At 34.2% G+C, this 21975-nt stretch overlaps 1 protein-coding gene across 1 annotated transcript in view; it reads right to left on the minus strand.

Annotated features, from left to right (window-relative positions):
* Window positions 1-21332: 21332 nt before the first annotated feature.
* LOC113375712 overlaps window positions 21333-21975 on the minus strand; it is a 39063-nt gene continuing 38420 nt past the window's right edge. The window contains exon 4 of the mRNA XM_026615656.1: window positions 21333-21813. Coding sequence (XP_026471441.1) covers window positions 21333-21813 — 481 coding nt within the window. The remainder of the gene's footprint in view (window positions 21814-21975) is intronic.

Consider the following 21975-nt stretch of genomic DNA (forward strand, 5'->3'; position numbering starts at 1 on the left):
TAAAATCTATCACACTTAGGACATGCAATAATTGTTTTGATTTTATTATATGGATTTTTGAATAGATGGGAACTCAGTAGTTGTCGACTAATTAACTATACTCGATGTATTTGCTGACATCTTTAACTTCCCGTAGGGTAAGTTATTGTAATGGGCCGAAAATCGGAATTGAAAATTTTTACATTTCTCGACGTTTTGAAGGTTTCTGAACGTTTGGGCATACCTCAGAAAAAATGGATGTGTGTGTGTGTGTGTATGTACGTATGGATACAAATTTCCAGTCACGTTTTAGGGCGCACGGATCAACCGATTTGAATGGTTCAAAAAACATTCGATTCCTATTGAAAGGGAAAAAAGCTGATTAGTTTTTGGCAAGGGTAGGTCCAGCCGTTTCGGAGATACGGAGTAAAGAATGCAGAAAATAGAAATCGAATTTTTGGGAGAACGGAGTATCCGATTTGAATGATCTAAAAAACATTCAATTAGTAATGATTGGGAGAAGTGTTTATTAGTTTTTGGCAAAGGCAGGCCAAGCCATTTCGAAGATACGGAGCTAAATATGTAAAAAAGGGCAGTTTTTGAGAAAACTAAGCGTCCGATTTAAATGATTCAAAGAACTTTCTGCTTGTCTTAACAAAATAATTGATTTTGTAAATAAAATTTTGTTCCGACTTTTTTTTTAGTTTTTGGTATATCGAAAATATTTCAGATAGTTCTAATATACTTCACAAATAATTCAGTTTATATAATTCTTATAAATATTAGACAATGTTACAATATTTATAACAATCTATTTGAAAACATTCAGTATTCCTCGAACATTTCGTTACGGTACGGGAAGTTCCAGCAATTTGCCTTAAGGCACGATGTCATAATTGCCTCAAGACAGAATTCCACTTACAGCTAGTTATATATATATATATATATATATATATATATATATATATATACACACACAACTATACCCATGAAAGGCTATTTTCACTTGAGGCTATGTTTGAGATCTAAAACCTCAAGTGCAAATTTGACATCAAAGTTACCTGATGCCGGACTTTGGCGGAACCGACGCAGCAAACCCGGGAATAGTTGGTGCTAGCCCACGTTTGAACCAATATTGCCACCACTGGCCCTGTACCACTCATCTCGTAATTTTTTTTGCACGTGACTCAATGACTATATTTGAGTCATGGGCAAGAGTTTCCACTATCAAAATTTCATTTGAATTAACTCGGTTTTTATTACTGTACTTTGCATAAGTTTCAATAAACTTAAGACAGTTCTAATATTTCTGTTTTGCTTAGCATACCCACGACACATTACAGTTTTTAGTCAAACAAATATATGGTTTAACTTTTTACTAATGAAGTCATTGCCAGGACATTTACCTAATTTGGAGTTTTTAATTAGTTTCTTAACTTCTGTAATAGAAAATCGGATATGTACAGTATCTTCAGATGCCTCAACATTTGTTGATAAAAAGTCATGTATAAATTTTTCTTCATGGCATGGTATTTGTGATGGAATTGGTTGGAAAACTTGCTCAAAATAATCTGCAAACGCATTTGCCTTTTTCTGACGATTCTTTGCCCAAGAATTGTCATCTTTTTTAATTGGTGAAGGATGTATAATAGGTCTTTTAAAGTTTTTGGTCATTCTCCATAGTGAATAATTAGTGTCACTAGTTGCTGTTAGATTATCTAGTATTTCTTTCATGTTAGCATTGTTAATATTACGTAGAGACTTTTTTAATTCTTTACAAGCTTTGTTAAAGTTTGATCTGTCAGACGGGGATCTAGTAATTTGCCGTTTTTTCTGAGACGTCTTTTTATGGCTATTTCTTCTTTAATGTGAATTGGAATTTATTTTGAAGAAGAACTATCAATCGTAAGAGTAGATTTTTAAGCTGCTAGTTGTACTGTGTTTGTGAGAGATGCAATAGCTTTTTTTATATCATCACTTGATTTTAATGGAACATTACAATTTATATCATGATCTAGAATTTTATTCTTTTCTTATGGCACTCTTTACGAAAAGAGCTGATTTGTTCATTCCACCAGTGCACAGATAGTCTTTGATTTACGCCATGCTTGCGAGTTAAACTGATATCACAGACATCAATTATTCTCTTCATCAGCTCGTTAGTATGCTCATCTGCGTATTCTGAAATAATAGGTTTGCAATTTAGGACTACTCACATGATGCTTTCACCAAAAGATTTTATTTTCCATCCGATGGCTTTAGAATTACATTGTGATCACTAGCAGTGTAGATATATAATAAGTAGTGCAGTAAACGGAGCGTTTTAGGTCTGAATTTTTTTACTTTATTCAAACATTTGATTCGTATTGATAAGGAGACGTGTTGATCAGCTTTTGGCATAGGCAGGTCAAGCCGTTTCGAAGATACGGGGCAAAAAGAGCCAAAAATTGTAATTCAGGTTTTGAGAGAACGGAGCGCCCGATTTGAATAATTCAAAAACATTTTATTTGCATTGACTAAACGAAGAACTGTACAAAAATTTTGAAGTTTTTGAAAAGTCAGGTCCAGCGATTATGGAGTTTAAATAAAAACTAGTGGGGTGGGTGGCATCGTGCCCTAAGGCAAATTGCTGGAACTTCCCGTACCATAACAAAATGTTTGAGGAATACTGAATGTTTTGTAACATTGTCTAATATTTATAAGAATTATATAAACTGAATTGCAAAGTTGAAATTATTTGTTTAAAGTATATTAGAACTATAGTCAGAATTAAAAACTAGCTGTAAGTGGAATTCTGTCTTAAGGCAATTAAGGCATCGTGCCTTAAGGCAAATTGCTGGAACTTCTCGTACCAAAAATTATTATTTTTTTGAAAAACGATCAACATTTTTGAAAATATTTTACTTCGAAAAAATAAGATTTTTGAGAAACTATAAATTGGACAAAAAATTACATTTTTTTGAAAAAAATTTTTTTTTTTTTTTTTAATTTTTTTTTTTTTTTAATATGTTTTCTTTATTTTGACATATTTTGGAAGATCTAAACTTTTTTTCAAAGCAATCGTACTGCTTTAACTGCATAAAAACGAAATATCAAAGCGCGTAAGCGCCGCGTCGCCGTCTAACGCGTAAACATTGGTACGGAACCCATAGAAATGTAAAGCAAATTTATACTTATTGTTAAAATCTCTATAAAATATTTGATAATTTGATGTGCATATGTCTAATTATTATTTTTGACCGCCAAATAGCATTTTTTTTACTTTTTTTACTAGATCTCCGAAACCGCTAGACCTGCCTTCATAAAAATTTTATCAATTCTTCATCTTGTCATTACAAATAAAATGTTTGAATTATTAAAATCGGACGCTCCGTTCTCTTAAAAACTGACTTACCGTTTTCGGCACTTTTTGCCCCGTATCTTCGGAACGGCTAGACCTGCCTTCGCCAAAACGACTGGACCTGCCTTTGCCAAAAACTAATCAGCTCTTTTCCCTATCAATAGGAATCGAATGTTTTTTTTTTGAACCATTCAAATCGGTTGATCCGTGCGCCCTAAAACGTGACTGGAAATTTGTATCCATACATACATACACACACACACACATCCATTTTTTCTGAGGTATGCCAAAACGTTCAGAAACCTTCAAAACGTCGAGAAATGTAAAAGTTTTCAATTCCGATTTTCGGCCCATTACAATAACTTACCCTACGGGAAGTTAATATGAATTATTTTCGATATACAAAAAATTAAAAAAAAAAAATTGAAACAAATTTTTTTTTCCAAAATTAATTATTTTGTTAAGACAAGCAGAAAGTTCTTTGCATCATTTAAATCGGACGCTTAGTACTCTTGGAACGTAAAAATGGTCATGCGGTTTTTGAGAGAACGAATGGTCCGATTATATTAATTCAAAAAACCTTTTGCTTGTGTAGACGGTGTGCAGAAAATGCTTTTACAAAAAAATCGACATTTTGAAATTTTTTAATCCAAATTTTCAAAAAAATTTGAAGTTTCAAAAAATTCTAATTTTTGAATTTTTTTTATTATTTTCAACAAAAATCTAAATTTTGAAAAATTAAAAAAAAACTAGTGAGGCGCATGGCATCGTGCCTTAAGGCAAATTTCTTGAATATCCCGTATCGTAAGAAACGAAAATAATTAATAATTGTTTCGAAGAGTTTCCAATAGATTATTTATTATAAATACACACTGTGAATATATAAGTGTTTTTCAAATTGGGCGATGAGCATATTTTTTAATCATTTTATATGTACGTTTAGAAGAGTCCATTTTTATATAATTTGATTTTTTGATAATTTAGAAATTTTGATAATTATGAAATCTCAAAATTTTGAAATTCTTTTCAAAGTTTAAAATTTTTTGGAATTTAAAAAAAACGTTTATTAAATATTTTAAGAATTTGGAAATTTTTGAAAAAATTCGATTTTTTTTTTAAATTCTCAAAATATTCTCAAATTTTCCAAAATTTACTTTTTTTTTGAAAATCATGAAAAATGTCGAAAATTTGAATTTTTTTGACAATTTTCAAAATACCGAATTTTTTTTAAATGCATTTTTTGCGCACACGAATTAATCTAATCGGATAATTCGTTCTCTCAAAAACTGCTTAACATTTTTTACACCCTTTACGCTCTATACCTCCAAAAAGGGCAAAATTGCTTTTTGCAAAAACGCCCCGCCATCAAGTACGAACCGAATGATTTTTTAATCATACAAATCGGTTATTCCGTACTTTCGAAAATGTCGAGGACATTTGTTTGAACCATATAAATAAACTTCAAAATTAAAAATCTTGGTACGGAACCTTGACATTTTCTTAAATTATTTTTATTGAGAGTCTATAACCGCTGGACCTGCCTTTTTTTAAAAATTTTATCAGTTGTTTATTTCGTCAATACAAGTGAAAAGTTTTTTGAATCATTAAAATCGGACGCTCCGTTCTCTTGACAAACTGAGTTACAGTTTTTGACACTTTTTGCTCCGTATCTTTGGAACGACTAGACTTGCCTTCGCCACAAATTAAACAGCACGGCTCCTTATCAATATGAATCGTATATTTTTTAAATTGTTCAAATCGGTTATTCTATACTGTCGAACATATCGGAGACATTTGTTTGAACCACATTCGTGAATTTTAATATTAAAAATGTTGGTACGAACCCGAAAAAACTTTACACATTACAAATGCGTACACATTATCAAAATCTGTATGAAATATCTGATAATTTGATGTACATATGTCCAATAAACATTTTTGACCGTCAAATAAGGAATTTTTTAACTTATTTTCATTGAGAATTCATAACCGCTAGACCTGCCTTCCAAAAATTTGAATCAGTTGTTCATCTTGTCAATGCAAAAAATGTTTTTTGAATTATTAAAATTTGACACTCCGTTCTTTTTAAAACTGAGTTACCATTTTTGGAACTTTTTGGCCCCGTATCTTCAGAACGGCTAGACCTGCCTTCGCAGAAAAATAATTAGCACATCTCCTTATCAATATAAATCGAAGGTTTTTTGAATTTTTCAAATCGGTTGATCAGTGTTCCCGAAATCGTCGACGAAAATTTGTATCCGCACAGACACACACACGCACATTCATTTTTTTTAAGGTATGCCAAAATATTCAAAAAACTTTGAAACGCAAAGATATATAAAAATTTTCATTTTCGATTTTTTTCAGATTACTATAACTTGCCGCTTTTAACTACGGGAAGTTAAAAGCGATTTCTTACAGCCTTACCTTATTTTTTACGACCTTCAAGACAAATCGAATATTTTCAAAATTTCCAAAATCTCAAATTATTTTCAAAAAAATCAAATTTAAAAAAAAATTGAACAAATTTCTTGTAAACATACACATAAGTTGTTTGTAGAAAACGCTCGTCGCTCAATTTAATAAGCACATATAAATTTACAGTATGTATTTTTAATAAATAATCTATTATTCAAAAGAATTTTAGTTACAATATGGGAAGTTTCAGTAATTTGTCTTCGATGCTATGCACCCCACTAATTTTGGCTTATATTCATACTCATCACACACACACAAACTCCGGCCCACATAATTTTATTAATTTTGGTATTCATGATACAAATTTATCATTGTTAATAAATGATATTGTCTCAATTCTTTCTAGCATACATCCATATGCGATTGTTAGGTACATTTCAAGTTCTAAGATTTCAATTACAAACGTAACTAATATAAAAATATGAGCATAAACTACAAATGTTCACACGATGAAATGTAGAACAAATAGTGGAATGTAGTAATTTAATCTATATGATCGTAAATTGCATTCTTAGCAGTAGCAGTTCATGAACCTAAGCAGGCGAGGCATGGGCGGTTTGTAATGCTTGTAATGATTTTGTAATCTTCTCGATACTGATTAGATACGCCATATGGGAGTATGAAACGTATACCAAGTACACACAGAAACATGCCAAAGATGCTATAAAATCTTAAATGAACACGTTTACGGGTAATAAAATTCTGATTATGTATTTATTATATCAACCACATTTTATAGGTAGAGGTTTAAAGGGGCTTAAAGGTCCACCACCGGTAATTAAAAAAACAGTAAAGTTAAAAAAATTGTAATAACAATATGTTGAGGAAAGAAATTCTTTCTTAAATTATTTTTGTTTTCCTACAGTATTAGCATGTGATTGTTCTGTTGTAAAATGCGATAGTAAAGTGTGTTTTTTCCTGATCTGGTGGGTATAATTTGGTTCTTTCGATTAATTGTACTAATGTATAATTTTATTTTTAAAACTCTTTCTTTATATTGTAAATTTCTTTTAGCTGAATGATGAGACACATCTCGTCTCAAAACGTATAAAAAAATTAAAATGAACTTTCTACATTCGACGCATTGGCTGTTTCATTCAATTCAATATGTTTCAACGTCGAACAAAAAATCCTCAAGGTATTATATATATATATATATATATATATATATATATATATATCTTATATATAAAATTCTTCTGTAGCAATGTAAGTTTCATTAATCCTCCTAAACTATAATTCGGATTTTCATGAATCTTCCTGAAGTTTGTTCGGGAAATTTTCTAGAATGTTTTGATTCATAGAAATATAGTTAGATTGTAGAAATAAATAGAAAAAATTACAAAAAAACGCTTATCATTGTTTGCCCTTGAAAATATTTGAAGCTTAGTTTGACATTAAAAACAATTGAAGACTGTCATTTGCCAAACATTTCTATTCACTTATAGGCTAAGGCAATATTAAAATATAATAAATTCATGATTATGAATAAGGAAAATGTAATGTCTACATTAATAATGCCGAAAAGCAGCTGAGATGTGCCAAAAATTAAATTAATATAAGATGCAAATAATATAACATGCGTCTGACAGTCTGCGCATGCGACTGACGCGCACGGCGAATCGTGTTCTCAACGTACGCGTGGTTCGTGGTTTGCTTTTGTTTGCGCACTTTGCGAACAGATTCGCCGTACGAATTCGTGCGAAGGAGACGAGCCATAAGTGATTGCGCTCAAAAATATTCAATTGGCAGTCGCTTTGCCTTACTATACTAAGTCACAATACAAAAAAATTATTTAGAAGTTTCATTGTGTCAAAAATTCATATGTTTGTCATTGGGTACGGAATATTTACTCAATGGAGCGCTTTCGGTCTGAACTTTTTTTACTGTTTTCCATTTCGTTTGGAATTTTGGAACTAGGTTCATCTTACTCTTCAGAAGTGAAAACAATTTAAACTCCTTTAGCACTTCTCGGGTTGATGACATTTCTTTTCAGTGGTGTAATTTTACTTTTTCCAAAATAACGTTGGGTTTCGATAAAAGAACTACTTATAAGAGAAAAATGTTTAATAATGTTTTTCAAAAAAGCAAATACTTTTCAAGTTACTAAAAATTTGTTTCTTTTTTGCGTTTTTCATCCTTTTTTGCTAATATCTTAAAAAATATACATTTTAATGAAAATCATGTAAAGAACAAAATTATATCAATTAAAATCTTAATAAATCGCTATTTTATAGTATTTTAGTAACATTATTAGGCTAGATATGAAAATGGGTTTTTATAGTGCTTAAAATAAGCTTTAAAATGAGTACTTCTGCGTGTAAAATGAGTAAACTATCATGCAAATAAAAGACGCATATATATATATATATATATATATATATATATATATATACATATATATACATCCCGTCGGGAGAAGCCAAACTCCTACCGGGCGCGTCCCCAGGTGGCGGATAGGGGGTATCCTAACCGATCGTAAGATCGGCGGATTGGGGCAAAATAAAATAGCTCTCGTGGACCAAATATGGCATCGGAGCTGAGGAGTAACAGCCACCGTCCGTGTAACGCGGAAAAAATTAAAAACTCCCTTTTGGTTGGTTACACCATCTGACCTAGGGTCACGTACGGAAGCGGATGAGGGGACACTGCTCGAAAGAGGTGTGTGGATGATCCATATAGCGCACCGTACATGGAAACTCCCAACATCAACGTGCCGCACCCACAGGAGCAAGAGGATGCCAATGAAGGAAGAAGTTGCACGGCCGGAGCGGATGTTTTTTTTTTCGCTCCAATGGTCACAAGCTCTTACAGTAATGGAGGTAGCTGTAGGGGTGATCACCCCTCCACTTCCCGAGGCACCGCGTTTGGAGACGACCTTTTACTCTGGAGGACTATTTAAATAGCATGGATAACTATGAAAACCCAAAAAAACAAGAGACAGGTGACGTAATTATGGACGTCGAGCACGATGCGGCAAAAGCCGCTATAGTAAAAGGAGGCAAGAAGGTTCCCGGTAATCTTCACCGAGACAGAGTAAACTCTGCACCATCGACTAGGTGTCGTCAAACCCCGATGGAGAGACTTGGCTCCAAAATTGACGAGCTAGCGGAGTATGTGAAAGATAGGAACAATGTTCACAGCATACTAAAGGAGCTAATTAGGTCGATTGATACAGCATATAGCCTGGCATTGAAAGAATACACGGCAACCCCTAAAGCTCTCGCAATGACAGTGCAAACTACACAGACTTCTCCCGAGAAAACTATTAAACATGGTGTAACTCAGACGCCAACTCCTAAGACCCAGGAGCAAAACACAAACAAAAGGTTGCTATCTTCACTTAGCCCCACCTCTGACGCGGAAACACATCCGCCTAAAAAATCAGCTGTAGAAAATAACTGGGCAAAAGTTGTTCGACAAAGTTCGAAGAAGAAAGGAGCACGGGATCCGAAAGAAACCTTGGAGGAAACTGAGAAACCGGAACCGGAAAAATCAAAACAAATGATAGTGCTATAAAACGATAGTGAAACAGCCATCATAAAACAACTCGGAGGAAACATAGAGCCAAGGCTGTTCTGGTTCAACCAGCTGAAGGACGAACGTAGGCTGACATCCTTAAGGAGATCAAGGAAAAAGTAAACCCAAAGTCCATCAAACAGACAAGAAATGGAGGTGTATTACCGGAAATGAGTCCCAAGTCCGAAGATAGTGCAGCCTTTGCAGCTGCGATAAGGACAGCAACTGAAAACATAGGAACAGTGAAATCACTGACGCCGCTGACGACGATAGAGATTCTTGACCTTGATGGTGTCTCTGCCGAAAATGACGTTCGCAAAGCACTCATTCGGGACTTTACGACAAAACTGGAAATACGACGTGTGAACTTGACCAAAGTCACATCAAGAGGACAACGAGCGGCCTTTTGTGAGATAGACGAGGCTAATGCAATCAAAGCCCTAAATGGGGCCCGCATAAGAATTGGGTGGGTTAACTGTCGCATTCGCCCAGTTGTCAAAGTGGCGCACTGCTTTAGATGCCTCGGTTTCTGACACCAAACGCATAAATGCGGGGGACCAGACAGAAGCACGTATTGCTACAAATGCGGCGGGGAAAATCACATGTCTGTAGACTGCACGGAAAAGCCAAAATGCTTACTATGTACAGTAGACAAAGAAAATCGAAACAGCGGGAGCCATGTCGCCGGATCCGGTACCTGTAAAGCATTCCGTGTAGCACTTGCCAAAGCCACGAGAGAACATAAATGACGCGATTTCTACAAGGTAATCTGAATAGATGTGCCTTGGCGCAGAATCTACTGCGCCAACGTATCTTTGAATATAAGATCGGTATCTGCCTTATCTGCGAGCAATATATGAATATTCAGAATAAATCATGGTTCGCAGATAAATCTGGCATGGCAGCAATATGAATCACAAACTCAAAGAAGATCACTGTCAATGACAACGGAAGCGGCGAGGGTTTCGTCTGGATCAAGACTTCCACGACACACTGTGTGAGCGTCTACCTTTCACCAAATGAAGGAATTAGCGTATTTTGCCAGAAAATGGCAAGCATAGAAGACACTCTCGGCAAATTTGACGGAGAAGTCATTGTAGCTGGTGGGGCGCCGAATACTCGGACACTAGAGGAAATGACGTGGCAGACTTTGCTGCAAGATTAGACCTCACTGTGTTAAATACTGGTAGTATTACATCCTTTAGAAGACCAGGATATCAGGAATCTATTCTCCACATTACGTTAAAAACGCCTTTAACAGTGCGAATTGGGAGGATATTTTAAACGCCCTAGAGCATGATTTTGGCGTGCAGCCAGAGAATCTAGGACTAATAGACGACTACCTCGATGAGAGAAAATTGATAGTGGAAACCACGGAAGGTCACCAAGAACACGAGGTTACAGCTGGTGTACCTCAAGGCTCAATCTTAGGAGCCGATTTGTGGAACGCTGTCTACGACGAGCTCCTAGAGATCCCCTTGCCGAAGCAGGTGGAACTCACGGGCTTTGCGGACGACGTCGCAGCTACAATCGTATTGGACAGCATTGAGGAACTGAACTACTCGTTCAAGAGACCGTCGACACCATAGAGACCTGGCTTGAGAAACACCACCTAAAACTCGCCAAACAGAAAACGGAGATGGTTGTCTTGACCCGACAAAAATGGTTTCCAAAACCATTCACCGTAGACATGAGAAAGACAACTTTGACGTCGACAAGGGCCTTGCACTACCTGGGAGTAATGATAGATGAGAAGCTATCCCTCCGTGAACATCTCGATAGTGCATGCATAAAAGCTAGCAAGACGGTATCCAACTTGTCAAGGATTATGGCCAACTGCATGGGACCACGAACCCGAAAGCGACGAGTCTTGCTTGAGGTAGTCTATCCTATACTGCTATACGGAGCGGAGATATGGGCGGATATCCTCAAGCAAAAGACTTATCGGCGCAAAATACCGGCAGTGCAAAGATGAGGAGCTCAGAGAGTTATCTGTGCCTATCGCACGGTCTCTGAAGCAGCCGTACTGGTAACAGCAGGAGCCACACCGATTGACTTGCTAACTTTCGAAAGAGTAAAACTCTACGACCCTAAATTAGGTGGCAAAAATTCCAAAGAAACAAGGTCGAGAATTAAAAATGAAACGTTACAAGAGTGGCAAAATCGGTGGACGTTAGGAGAGACGGGCAGATGGACGGCGCGCCTTATCCCAGACATTAGCGCCTGGCCCTCTCGACAATACGGCGACACAGATTTCTTTCTGACCCAGCTACTGACAGGACATGGACAGTTTAATGCGTATCTTTTCAAGATGGGCCTGCATAGCACGCCAATGTGCAATTACTGTCCAGATAAAATCGACGGCGCTGAGCACACGTGCTTTGAATGTGCTCGGTGGAAGGACTATCGTAACAACGCATCTTTTGAAGGCTTAAACCGGAGAAAGGAACCAGTAGTCGAAAGCAGGCGTCGCAAGCCGCAGCACGGACTGGATTGATGTAATGCTAACGCGGTTCCAATCCAGTCCTCTCCGTACCATCTGCGGGGAGAGGGGAGAGAAGTGTTTTTTTTAGTGGGTAAAAATCTCCACACGGCCGTCCATCGTTGTCTGCTGTAGGATGGACAGCGGAGTATCAACGATGGCGGTGTCTTATGAAGATTTTTTTTCGCACCTCTATAAAAAAAACATGTATATACATATACATACACAATACATACATATATATATATATATATATATATATATATATATATATATATGCACCTACATGCTCACATATATATATATATATGTACACATGTCACAAAAATATATATGTAAATAAATACATGTATATAAACATATAAATATATAAACTCGTATATATGTAAAGCAAACAAATTATTTATGATGATGGATACTACATATAAATAATACAAGTAACTTACATTAACGTTGGTAGGTTACATCTAGAGAAGTGTACACAGCACTAGAAATTAGCACTAACATTTATACAGCTAACTTGTCAACCCCATGAATTTTTTATAATATTTTGTATGATGTAAAAAGAAAAATGATAGTTTTATTTGAACAAAAATGTGAGTAAAGTTAGGTAATTTCTGCTACGACTTCTGTAATGTGCGAGTTCCGAGGCTTATTTGGACAAACCACATGTTTTGAGAGATTTTTGAGGGTCAATCTAAAATTGTTATGAGTGGGTAGGTAAAGACGGTCTAAGTTGAAACTGGTAATGTTAGGCTAGGTTTGTATGGTTAGAATTAGTTTTGTTTAGAGACGAAAAAATTTGGAAACATTATTTAGTATTACTAGGTAGTTATACTAATAACTCAAATATCTTAAATAAAGATTTTTAAGGGTTATTCAAAATTTGCTATGCGTGGGTAGGTAAAGATCGGGTTTTATGGTAGAAGTTGAACTAGTAATGTTGGCAAGGTTTGTATGGTCAGAATTAGTTTTGTTCAGAGGAGATAAATTTGAAAACATTATTTAGTATTACTTGGTAATTATCGCAGAGTAAGGAGGTATCACATCTTTTGTTTATAGCGTGTGTACTTACTGCTATGAAACAAGATTCTGCAAAACGTCTTTGAATGGTGTTCCGTTCATGGTAGAGAATACTGGCATTATAAAAGTTGAAAAAGTGTTTGAAATTTTTGATGTGGTCTGTTATCATAGTTTGGTTTTGGTTAGGGTTTTTCGAATTGTTGTCGTGTTGTTTGAGTCTTTTTATTAAATTTTGTCCGGTTTCACCTATGTACGTGGAGGGGCAATCATTGCAATTTATTTTGTAGACAATATTGGACGTACGTTCTATACTAGTGGGAAATTTTAGGTTTGTGTAGAGGGATTTAAGAGTTAGATCTATGTTGCAAGTTAATCTGATGTCTACCATATTTCAAAATTTCGAGATAGATTTTATTGGCCTTTCCTAGAGTCCGTGTCTTCGATCCGTACAGAGCTATTCTCCAGATGTAGCACTTTATTAAGTTTCTTTCGCAAATCGAAACTCAGTTTGCTCGTCAGTAGCGATGTCTTTTTCGTAAATGCCGTCTTGGCGCTTGCGATCCTTGTCCTGATCTTTCTCGTGTAGTATCTGTCTCTGGTCAGAATGCTTCCCAGGTCTCTGAAATGATCCACGTCTTTCAATTCTCAATTTTCTATCGTTATCCTCAGGGGATTATCTCTTTTTGTGATTCTTTTCACTTTCGACTTGTCTATGTTGATCTCTATTCCGTATCTTCTGCTCACTTCAACGATTCTGCTCATCATGTTTTGTAGCTCGGTTTCAGTTTTCAATATCACCACGAAATCATCGGTGTACTGTATGGTGATGATTCTTTTTCCTCTAATTTGTCCAGGCTGCGGTCTTTCCAATCGTGGCCAATAGCTTTTAAGATTCCCATTTTGATTTTATCTATAATTTTTTGATCTATGTATAGTCTTTATTTGAGAATCTTTTTTGCGAATAGTGTTGATGTGCATCCAAATATTTAACAAAATGTCGTTATTATCATTATCGTCATAAAAGGTATTATTAATATTAATATATCAGCACTTAATAGTTTTCTTATGGCATTTACAATAAGACATTTTAGAGTAAAGCTATTCACATCTTCTTCGGAAAAAGATTATAGCAATTAAACTTTGCTAACCATTTGACAGTATCTGTCAACCTATATAATGTTATTCTTTTTACGATCATTAAACAACGCAGATAATAACATTTTTTTAATTATCAATATGCAACTATCGCTACCAACAAGCATTTTGTGTCAAATAGGCAAACCTAAATTAATTTTTGCACTAGCTAGAATTTCATCACTAGGCATGAATTTCTTGCCATCTAATTTTTTTAGAATGTTTTTTCAACTGACACACATCTTTCATTATTAAGATCTTTAAAATTCCTAGCATTAATACAGGTAAATGTTTTAATTATCTAGCTATAATAATTTTTTATCAGAATAGTACTAATAGATATTCATGCATTTTTCTTGGAATTTCTGCATTTTAAAGCTCTGCACATCGACATCTTGCTTGTTTCATAGGTTTGAAAGGCGTTTACTATATTTTCTAGGTTTAACACTAATTACTTAAAAAAATAGCACAATGGGGCCATTTTGATTATGTACTTCATTTATAGATAAAAAAAAGAGTATGACTGAAATATTCAATTGAAAATACGATTTTGAAACAGAATGCTGTTGAAGTTCAGAAGCCATCTACATCCAAAATAAAGAAGTTAGCAGGCAAGAAAACCTCCGCACCAGAGCCAAGAATACCATCGATAATTTCCAAAGACCAGCTTGATTTGAAAATAATTAATACATAAAAATACTTCCAAAATTAATTTAAGAACACAATACCTAAAACCACAACTACACAAAATTTTCGCCGACACTCTAGAGAAACACGAAAAATTAAAGAACATATTGCGGAATTGTGATTCTATTCAAAATTTTACAATACAATTTAACGACAAAGACTTACGAATTGGCCCTGCCACAGTTTCCGAAATAAAAACAACAATTAGAAAGCAAACTAATAATTCTTAACTTTCCACCGTACTTCACAAAATTATTCCATTCTTACCTCACAGACCGTAATTTTACCGTTCAAGTAGAAAACACACCCTCGACGATTGAAAAAGTGACGGCGGGAGTACCGCAGGGCTCGAACCTGGGACCGTCATTGTTTAACGTTTACATCCACGACATCTCCACTGTGGCCTACACAACGCTATTGACATTTACTGGTGACACTGGCGTATACAGATCATCACAATCACCTACGCTACTGACTAGAAAAATACAAAGACATATAGACACATTGACAGAATATACGGAAAATGGCAAATTAAAATTAACCCTGTGAAAACAGAGGCTATCTTCTTTACTAGAAATCGTTGGTTCATTACACTTACTGACTTGAGAAAACTAAGAGTAATGGACCATAAAGTTGAGTGGCCCAAGCACGTCAAATACCTTGGAATGACCTTGGATCATAGACTCAGCTTCACAAAACATACAAATACTAAAATTGGGCAGGCTTACGGGATGATGAATCTGCTGAGACCTCTTTTAAACTACAACAGCCCGCTCAGCGTGAAGAACAAGCGGACACTCTACTTAACACTTGTAAGACCCTTACTTCTATACGCCGCTCCAGCATGGAACGCGACAATCAAGACCAACCGACGGAGACTACAAATTGTACAAAACAAGGCATTGCAACTGGTACTCGACAAATCAAGGGACCCACTGACGAGACACATTTACTCAACAAAATATTTACATGAATAGACTGACATATCGACTATCCTTGAACATATCAAAAAGCTCACTGAAATTTTTTACCAGAAATGTAGGGATCACCATAATAATACCATCCGAGTTTTAGGCCAATATACACCGGAAGTGATTTGGTATGGCAAGCATGCCATGCCAATAAAAATATGTTACAAAAATGCCATTTGGCGGTCATGTTCATTGGACATTTTTTTTAATTTTATTTTCATTCTGCAATCTATAAAAATAATTATATTTAGCAGAGAATGCTGACAAGTGTTTACAATTGGTTGTTTACAAATTAGTAGATACGCCCAGTGGTGTATCTACTATAGTTAATATATAAAAAAGTAAAAACTAAAGACAAATATAGAGAAAATATATATATATATATATATATATATATATATATATAAATAAACTATAATAAATCTCGAGGTATTTTCCTTTTGAGCCTGATCGGCTGGCCTTCCTGGTATAAGTTGCATGCTAGTTGGTTTGGATGTGCGTCAATTCTATTCTTATAATTACAGGCAAACATTGATATATGTTCTTGAATTGTAGGTATACCCGTGTCTTTGTGGAGAATCCATGTTGGCGTGTAGTGAGGAGCGTTTAATATTTGCCGCAGGAATTTGTTTTGTGCTCGTTGTATTATGTTTAAATTGCTCTTTTTAGCAGTACTCCAAAGTTGTAATCCGTAGGTCCACACGGGTTCGATCACAGCTTTATATATAAGTGATTTGTTGTAAGTTGATAATTCTGGTTTTCTGTGCAGGAGCCAATAATAATTTTTGAAGATTAGATCTATTTTGGTTCATTGGGCATATGCACATCAAATGATTAAATATTTTATAGAAACTTTAATATGTACATATTTTATGTCATTTTTTTTGGATCCGTACCAAAATTTTTAACTTCCCGAAGGAGAATTTTGTTTTCATCAAAAAATCTGATTTGCTACTTTTATTACACAAAGAACACATGCTCCGGCAATCCGACAAGCTATCGTGCTTGAGGCGGCTACATTTTCAGAGTTTCCATCTTCAGCGCATAGTGCACATTTTGCTGCATTTATACAGTTGTCTATTTTGTGACCTTTTTGTCCACATCTAATACATAGATTGGTCCGATTCACTTTGCTCTTGCACTGTAATCGATAATGTCCGAATAGCCAGCATTTAAAGCACCGGATTGGTTTCTTGGTGGTTTTAATTTGACAGTTGACCCATCCAATTTGTATTTTGCTACTTGCTTTGAGCAGATCGTGTACAATTGCCGCTGGAAGAGCTACAGTAGCAATCTGGGTACTTGTATATGCCTTACGAATCCTAAATGCTTTTGCTGGTGTGTTGCAGGCTCCTCCGGTTGCTTTTTGTAGTGCTATCTGGATAGCAATTTTTGTGGTTCTATCATCAATATCCCTTATTTCTATAGTTTCTTGGTGCCCCTTATAGATAATTTCGGCCTCAGCCTTTGACACACCTGCAATAATCTGCTGTAGTCCTTGGCCTTTGTCCGCATTTTTCTTGGAGATGGTTATCAACAAGTCTTCATTTCTGGTTTTATTTATTCTGTCTACTGTTGTATTTACCTGGTTATCAGGGACATCAAGTTTGATACGACGTGAAATTTCAGAATAATTAACTTTTTCGGTAGACCGGATCAATAAGGCAATTGGTTTTGGAAAAATTCTATGATTTTTTATTATTTTATGATTAGAGTCCTGTTCTGACAAATATACCCTTGCTTCTTTTTTTTCTGTTTCCCCGGCTGAACTTTATGCCAGTCATTTACCTCGATTTGTTCTTCGTTACATATTTCTACGATCGACTGACGTCTTGACAAACCATTTTTCTCATTAACATGAAGCATTTCTTATATTTTGTGAGTTTCGGTTTCTTGAGACTTTGCTCGTGCCCTGCCATATATTTTCTTTTATATGGGCTGTTTCACCACTTCTCGGCCTATTTCCTCAATCAATTGGTTGTCTGAATCAATAAATCCTTTAATTACAGCCGCTATATTGCCTGTTTTTATCTTCACTTCTTTATGTATGTTTGACTTTACATAACACTTTGACACTAAAGTGCGGTGGAGAGACGTAGGGCACAGCTTGGAGTAGGCCACCCGAATAACTGTAAGACTAGTGCATGTACGTCGAACTGCGCACATATTTATTACATTTTGATACTTGCTCAATTTTAGAAAGCATTTGGAGCTTATAAACTTACTCAAGCACTTCACAGAGAATTTTCACAAAAATGTCCAGCCGTTTCAAAATACAAAAAAATGCAGTTTTTGAGAGAACTAAGCATCCGATTTGAATGATTCAAAAAACTGTCTGCTTGCGTTGGCAAAATAATTGCTTTTGAAAAAAAACGTACTTATTTTTTTTTATTTCAAAAAAAAATTTTGTGTATCGAAAATAATTCAGATTTTAATTTTAGTTCTTGCTAGCTAGAACAAAGCACACTTATAATAAGTAATTTTAACTTTGCAATTCAGTTTATGCAATTCTTATAAATGTTAGACAATTTTACAGTATCCTCGAACATTTCGTTACGATACGGAAAGTACCAGCAATTTGCCTTAACGCACGATGCCATACACCACTAGTTTACATTGAGTTTTTGTGGGATGCATATGCTGAAAAGGGCGTTTGTAGATAGTAGTGGATCACTACTTGTGGTCAGACATGAGCTCACTTGAGTAATGCCATTTTTTGCACAGTAAAGTGTTTTTATTAATTATTAACATCTTATTTATGCCCTCTAAAAAAAGAATCCCCAAAAACAGGTGATTTATAAAAAAATCATTATTGCTATGAAGGAAGTGAAAAAAAATAAAATGTCGGAGCGTGTTGCTTCTGCTGTTACTAACGATAGCAGATCGTGTTTTTAACGCATCATTGCATCCCCTAGAAACAGAGGTCGAGACAGAAACAGAACAGTGAAATCATCAGTATCTAAGGAGGCCAATGCTTCACAAGCAGCTGACAAGAAGGCAAAAAAGAAAAGTCTTAGATTTCATCAAACGAAGACATCGATTTTTGCATGATTTGTAATAAATTAATGCCGGCAAATCTGAAAAGAAATAACTCTATCGAGTGCGATAACTGCGACAGACCCTTCCACTTGTGGTGCTTTAATATGACCAACTGTACCAACTTCTTCAGATACACCAATATTTATGCTTGAATATTGTAAAATATTTTCTTCAACAATTTTAGCTTTCCATCTTTATTACCTTTTCAAACATTAACTAAACATTTTCACTGATATCGTACTTTTTTCAATTTCTAACATTCATTTTGTGACAACTATTTTGAATTTTGTAAATTTGACAACGGATCAGCGCACTTGAAAATCCCCAGGGTAAAAATTTGTAGCATATAGCAGCATCATTTCACATAAATATATGGGTGGCCCACTTCTCTTTACATTTTCGGAAAATACGATAAATACACTTTTTTGCCACTTAAAAAGAGAAATATTTTCCAACATCATTGCAAGCATTTGCTATGATAAAAAATAGCGTTTTGGAATAACCTTCCATTAAAAAAAATTAACAGAAAAACTTCATTTTTAATTATTTCACAGCCAAAAATAAAAACGTGGCCCACTTTTGTTTACAGCACTCTACTAGTTACAAATAATTTTATTTTCATAATTTAGCAATATATTGAGTTGCTTTTATCATCGACTATATGACGGTTTAATTTATTTTACTAAAATGAGCAAAACATTCTACATTCTATGTATTATTGTAGAATTACTATTGTTTTCTATAAATGTATTTTATTTTGGGCAAAATTAGTCATACATGAAGATTGTGAAAATAGAAAAATATATAAATTGCATCAATATGATAGCTTTAGATTTTGAAAATTTAGAAATGATAGATAGAGAAAATATATAGCAATACACATAAAAACAAAATGTTGAAATCTTTATAGAATATTTTGATCCCTTAAATATAATTGATAAAACCAATCAACATTTCATAAAATAGTACTTGTAAGTTTAAATTTATTTCTTACTCAATAAAACCACATTATATATTATGTTTATATATAGCATGTATGCAATAAATAGTTAATATTGGTGTTAAATACAAACAAAATTCTTTTTCTATATCATTTATACAGAAATATTATAAATGCACCACATCGTACGTAATAATTGTGTAGTATTTGCATATAGTATCATTATAAATGACAGTCATTGAAATATTATTTATCTCGTAGGCTGCTAATAATTTAATTTACGAGAGCTAACTTATCAGTGATTTCTCAATATTCAAATGTTAAGTATATTGTAACGAACTTATTTACCGATGCGAATTTTGATGACTGTCTCATCAAAGGCAAAAGACATTAGCGGCCGACAAGTTATAAACATAAAATTTAACAATTTGAGTTATGCAATACTAACAAATTTTCTCTTGTAAAGATGTCTGAATTAATTTATAAACTTTGTTAATTATATAATAATACAAATGTAACTGCAACAATAATCGATAACAATAAACGTGGCTAAACGATTAGCTAACAATAAACAAGAAATGAATAACAGATTTCGATTTTTATGATAATTAAACATTTAAAACAAACAATTGAAAGTTTATAGAAAAATGATACATATGAAGGTCATTAATTGCGTGAAGCCTTTTGTTACAAATTAATGACTAATAACTTTTACTATACTCGCGTGTTACTTAGATTAGCAAGCATTTTATAATATTTCCAAGACGTTGTAGTTTATATTCTATGATTGATAACAAAAGCGTATTTTTATACACCCATTTTATATTAGAATTAGATCTGGATATATTTTGCTGTTTACGTTTTTCTGATTCACGTAATTATTGAATGTATTCAAACAGCTGCGACCACTTAAATAGAGTAATATGTAACTAGGCTAAAGTTTACTCGGTTTATTTAGATTTTTAATGATATCAACCAATGCCAAATGCTATAAAAATTAATTTACTTACTAGACTGATCAAATATATACTTAACTCAAAATCGATACATACATACATACACTTCTCAAAACAAAAAGTATTTCACAGAGAAGTAAAATCGCGCACAAAATAAGTTTGTTTTCTAGAGTATCGCAAATATTCCGGAGAAATTATTTATTGATTAACATTTTGCCTGATGAATACACTAATACACTTTTAATACTGTCTATATTTAGTTTTCAATTTTGAAAACTCAATATAGACAACATTTGGATAAAAATGTTTGATTCATTAGTTTCATTCTACAAATTGCGAAAAGTCATTTGTAAAGAATAGCGCACAACGTAAAGTCAAAAATTTAATCATGTAAATATTCCCATGAAACTGCAAATAAACAAAAACGGTTCCAATGAAACTGTCAAAAATTAACTAAACATTATAGAACTAAGAAAAAAATTAAATTGAATAATATAATTTGGAATTCATCGCGTAGAAGTCAAGTGGTAAATTGTACTTGTGTATTAGGTAACATTAACAAAATACCTCTCTTCAGTTTTATTTAAACAAATATGTTCAAATTGTTCAATCAAATAGAAGTTTAAATTATACACTGACTTATTTCACTTTGATAATTTCTTATTTCATATAATTATTTCCTATCATGTTGATATCATACCCGAATGTGTATCCATAGCCAATCTCATAAACCAAGTACTATAGTTGGAGCATTTAATGAAATTAACAAAATAACAGTGAAATTTTAATAAACGCGTTCTTCACTTTCTTCTTCTAACTGGATACGATGATAGCTCACCGGCGACTCGGTTTTCACATTGTGGTGAGATTCATCTGTCTCACCGGACTCAGAAGTCGCATAAGATTCATGACTTTCCCTATCATAAAAATTTTCATTAACTTTTGGTGATTCCTGTTCTTCCTCTTGACGACTGCTGCTATCATCCTCATCTTGTTCCTGATTTTGAACCACTTCGGCAGACTTTTGCTGCTCTTGTTTCTTTACCTGTTCTAGTAGTGGTTGGACATGATAATGTTGGTACTGTTGATGACCTCCTTCCTGGGCAGCTCCTTCATTTGGTCGATGACTGACAAGATATTTAGTGACCGTGGGCTGCTTGTAACCGCTGGCGTGGGATGGGGTATGTTGGACGATAGCTTGAAAACCATTCTTGAGGTCAGCGGTGTATTTAACAACACGAAGGGAACCGTCAGGTTCGATTAAACTGAAAATGAATACGTGTTTTACATGTTTAGTACATTGATTTAAAATTTTATAGGAAATTCTAAATTCATGATGATGTGATTAAATTACATACTGAATGAGCCTTAGTAATTATTTATAGACATGTTAATTTCTTTATTAAAATGTTGTATATTATTTAATT

This window comes from Ctenocephalides felis, unplaced genomic scaffold, assembly GCF_003426905.1.
Source record: "Ctenocephalides felis isolate EL2017-DRISC unplaced genomic scaffold, ASM342690v1 CF-g0.4_SCAFFOLD_01886, whole genome shotgun sequence".
In the NCBI taxonomy this organism is placed as follows: Eukaryota; Metazoa; Arthropoda; class Insecta; order Siphonaptera; family Pulicidae; genus Ctenocephalides; species Ctenocephalides felis.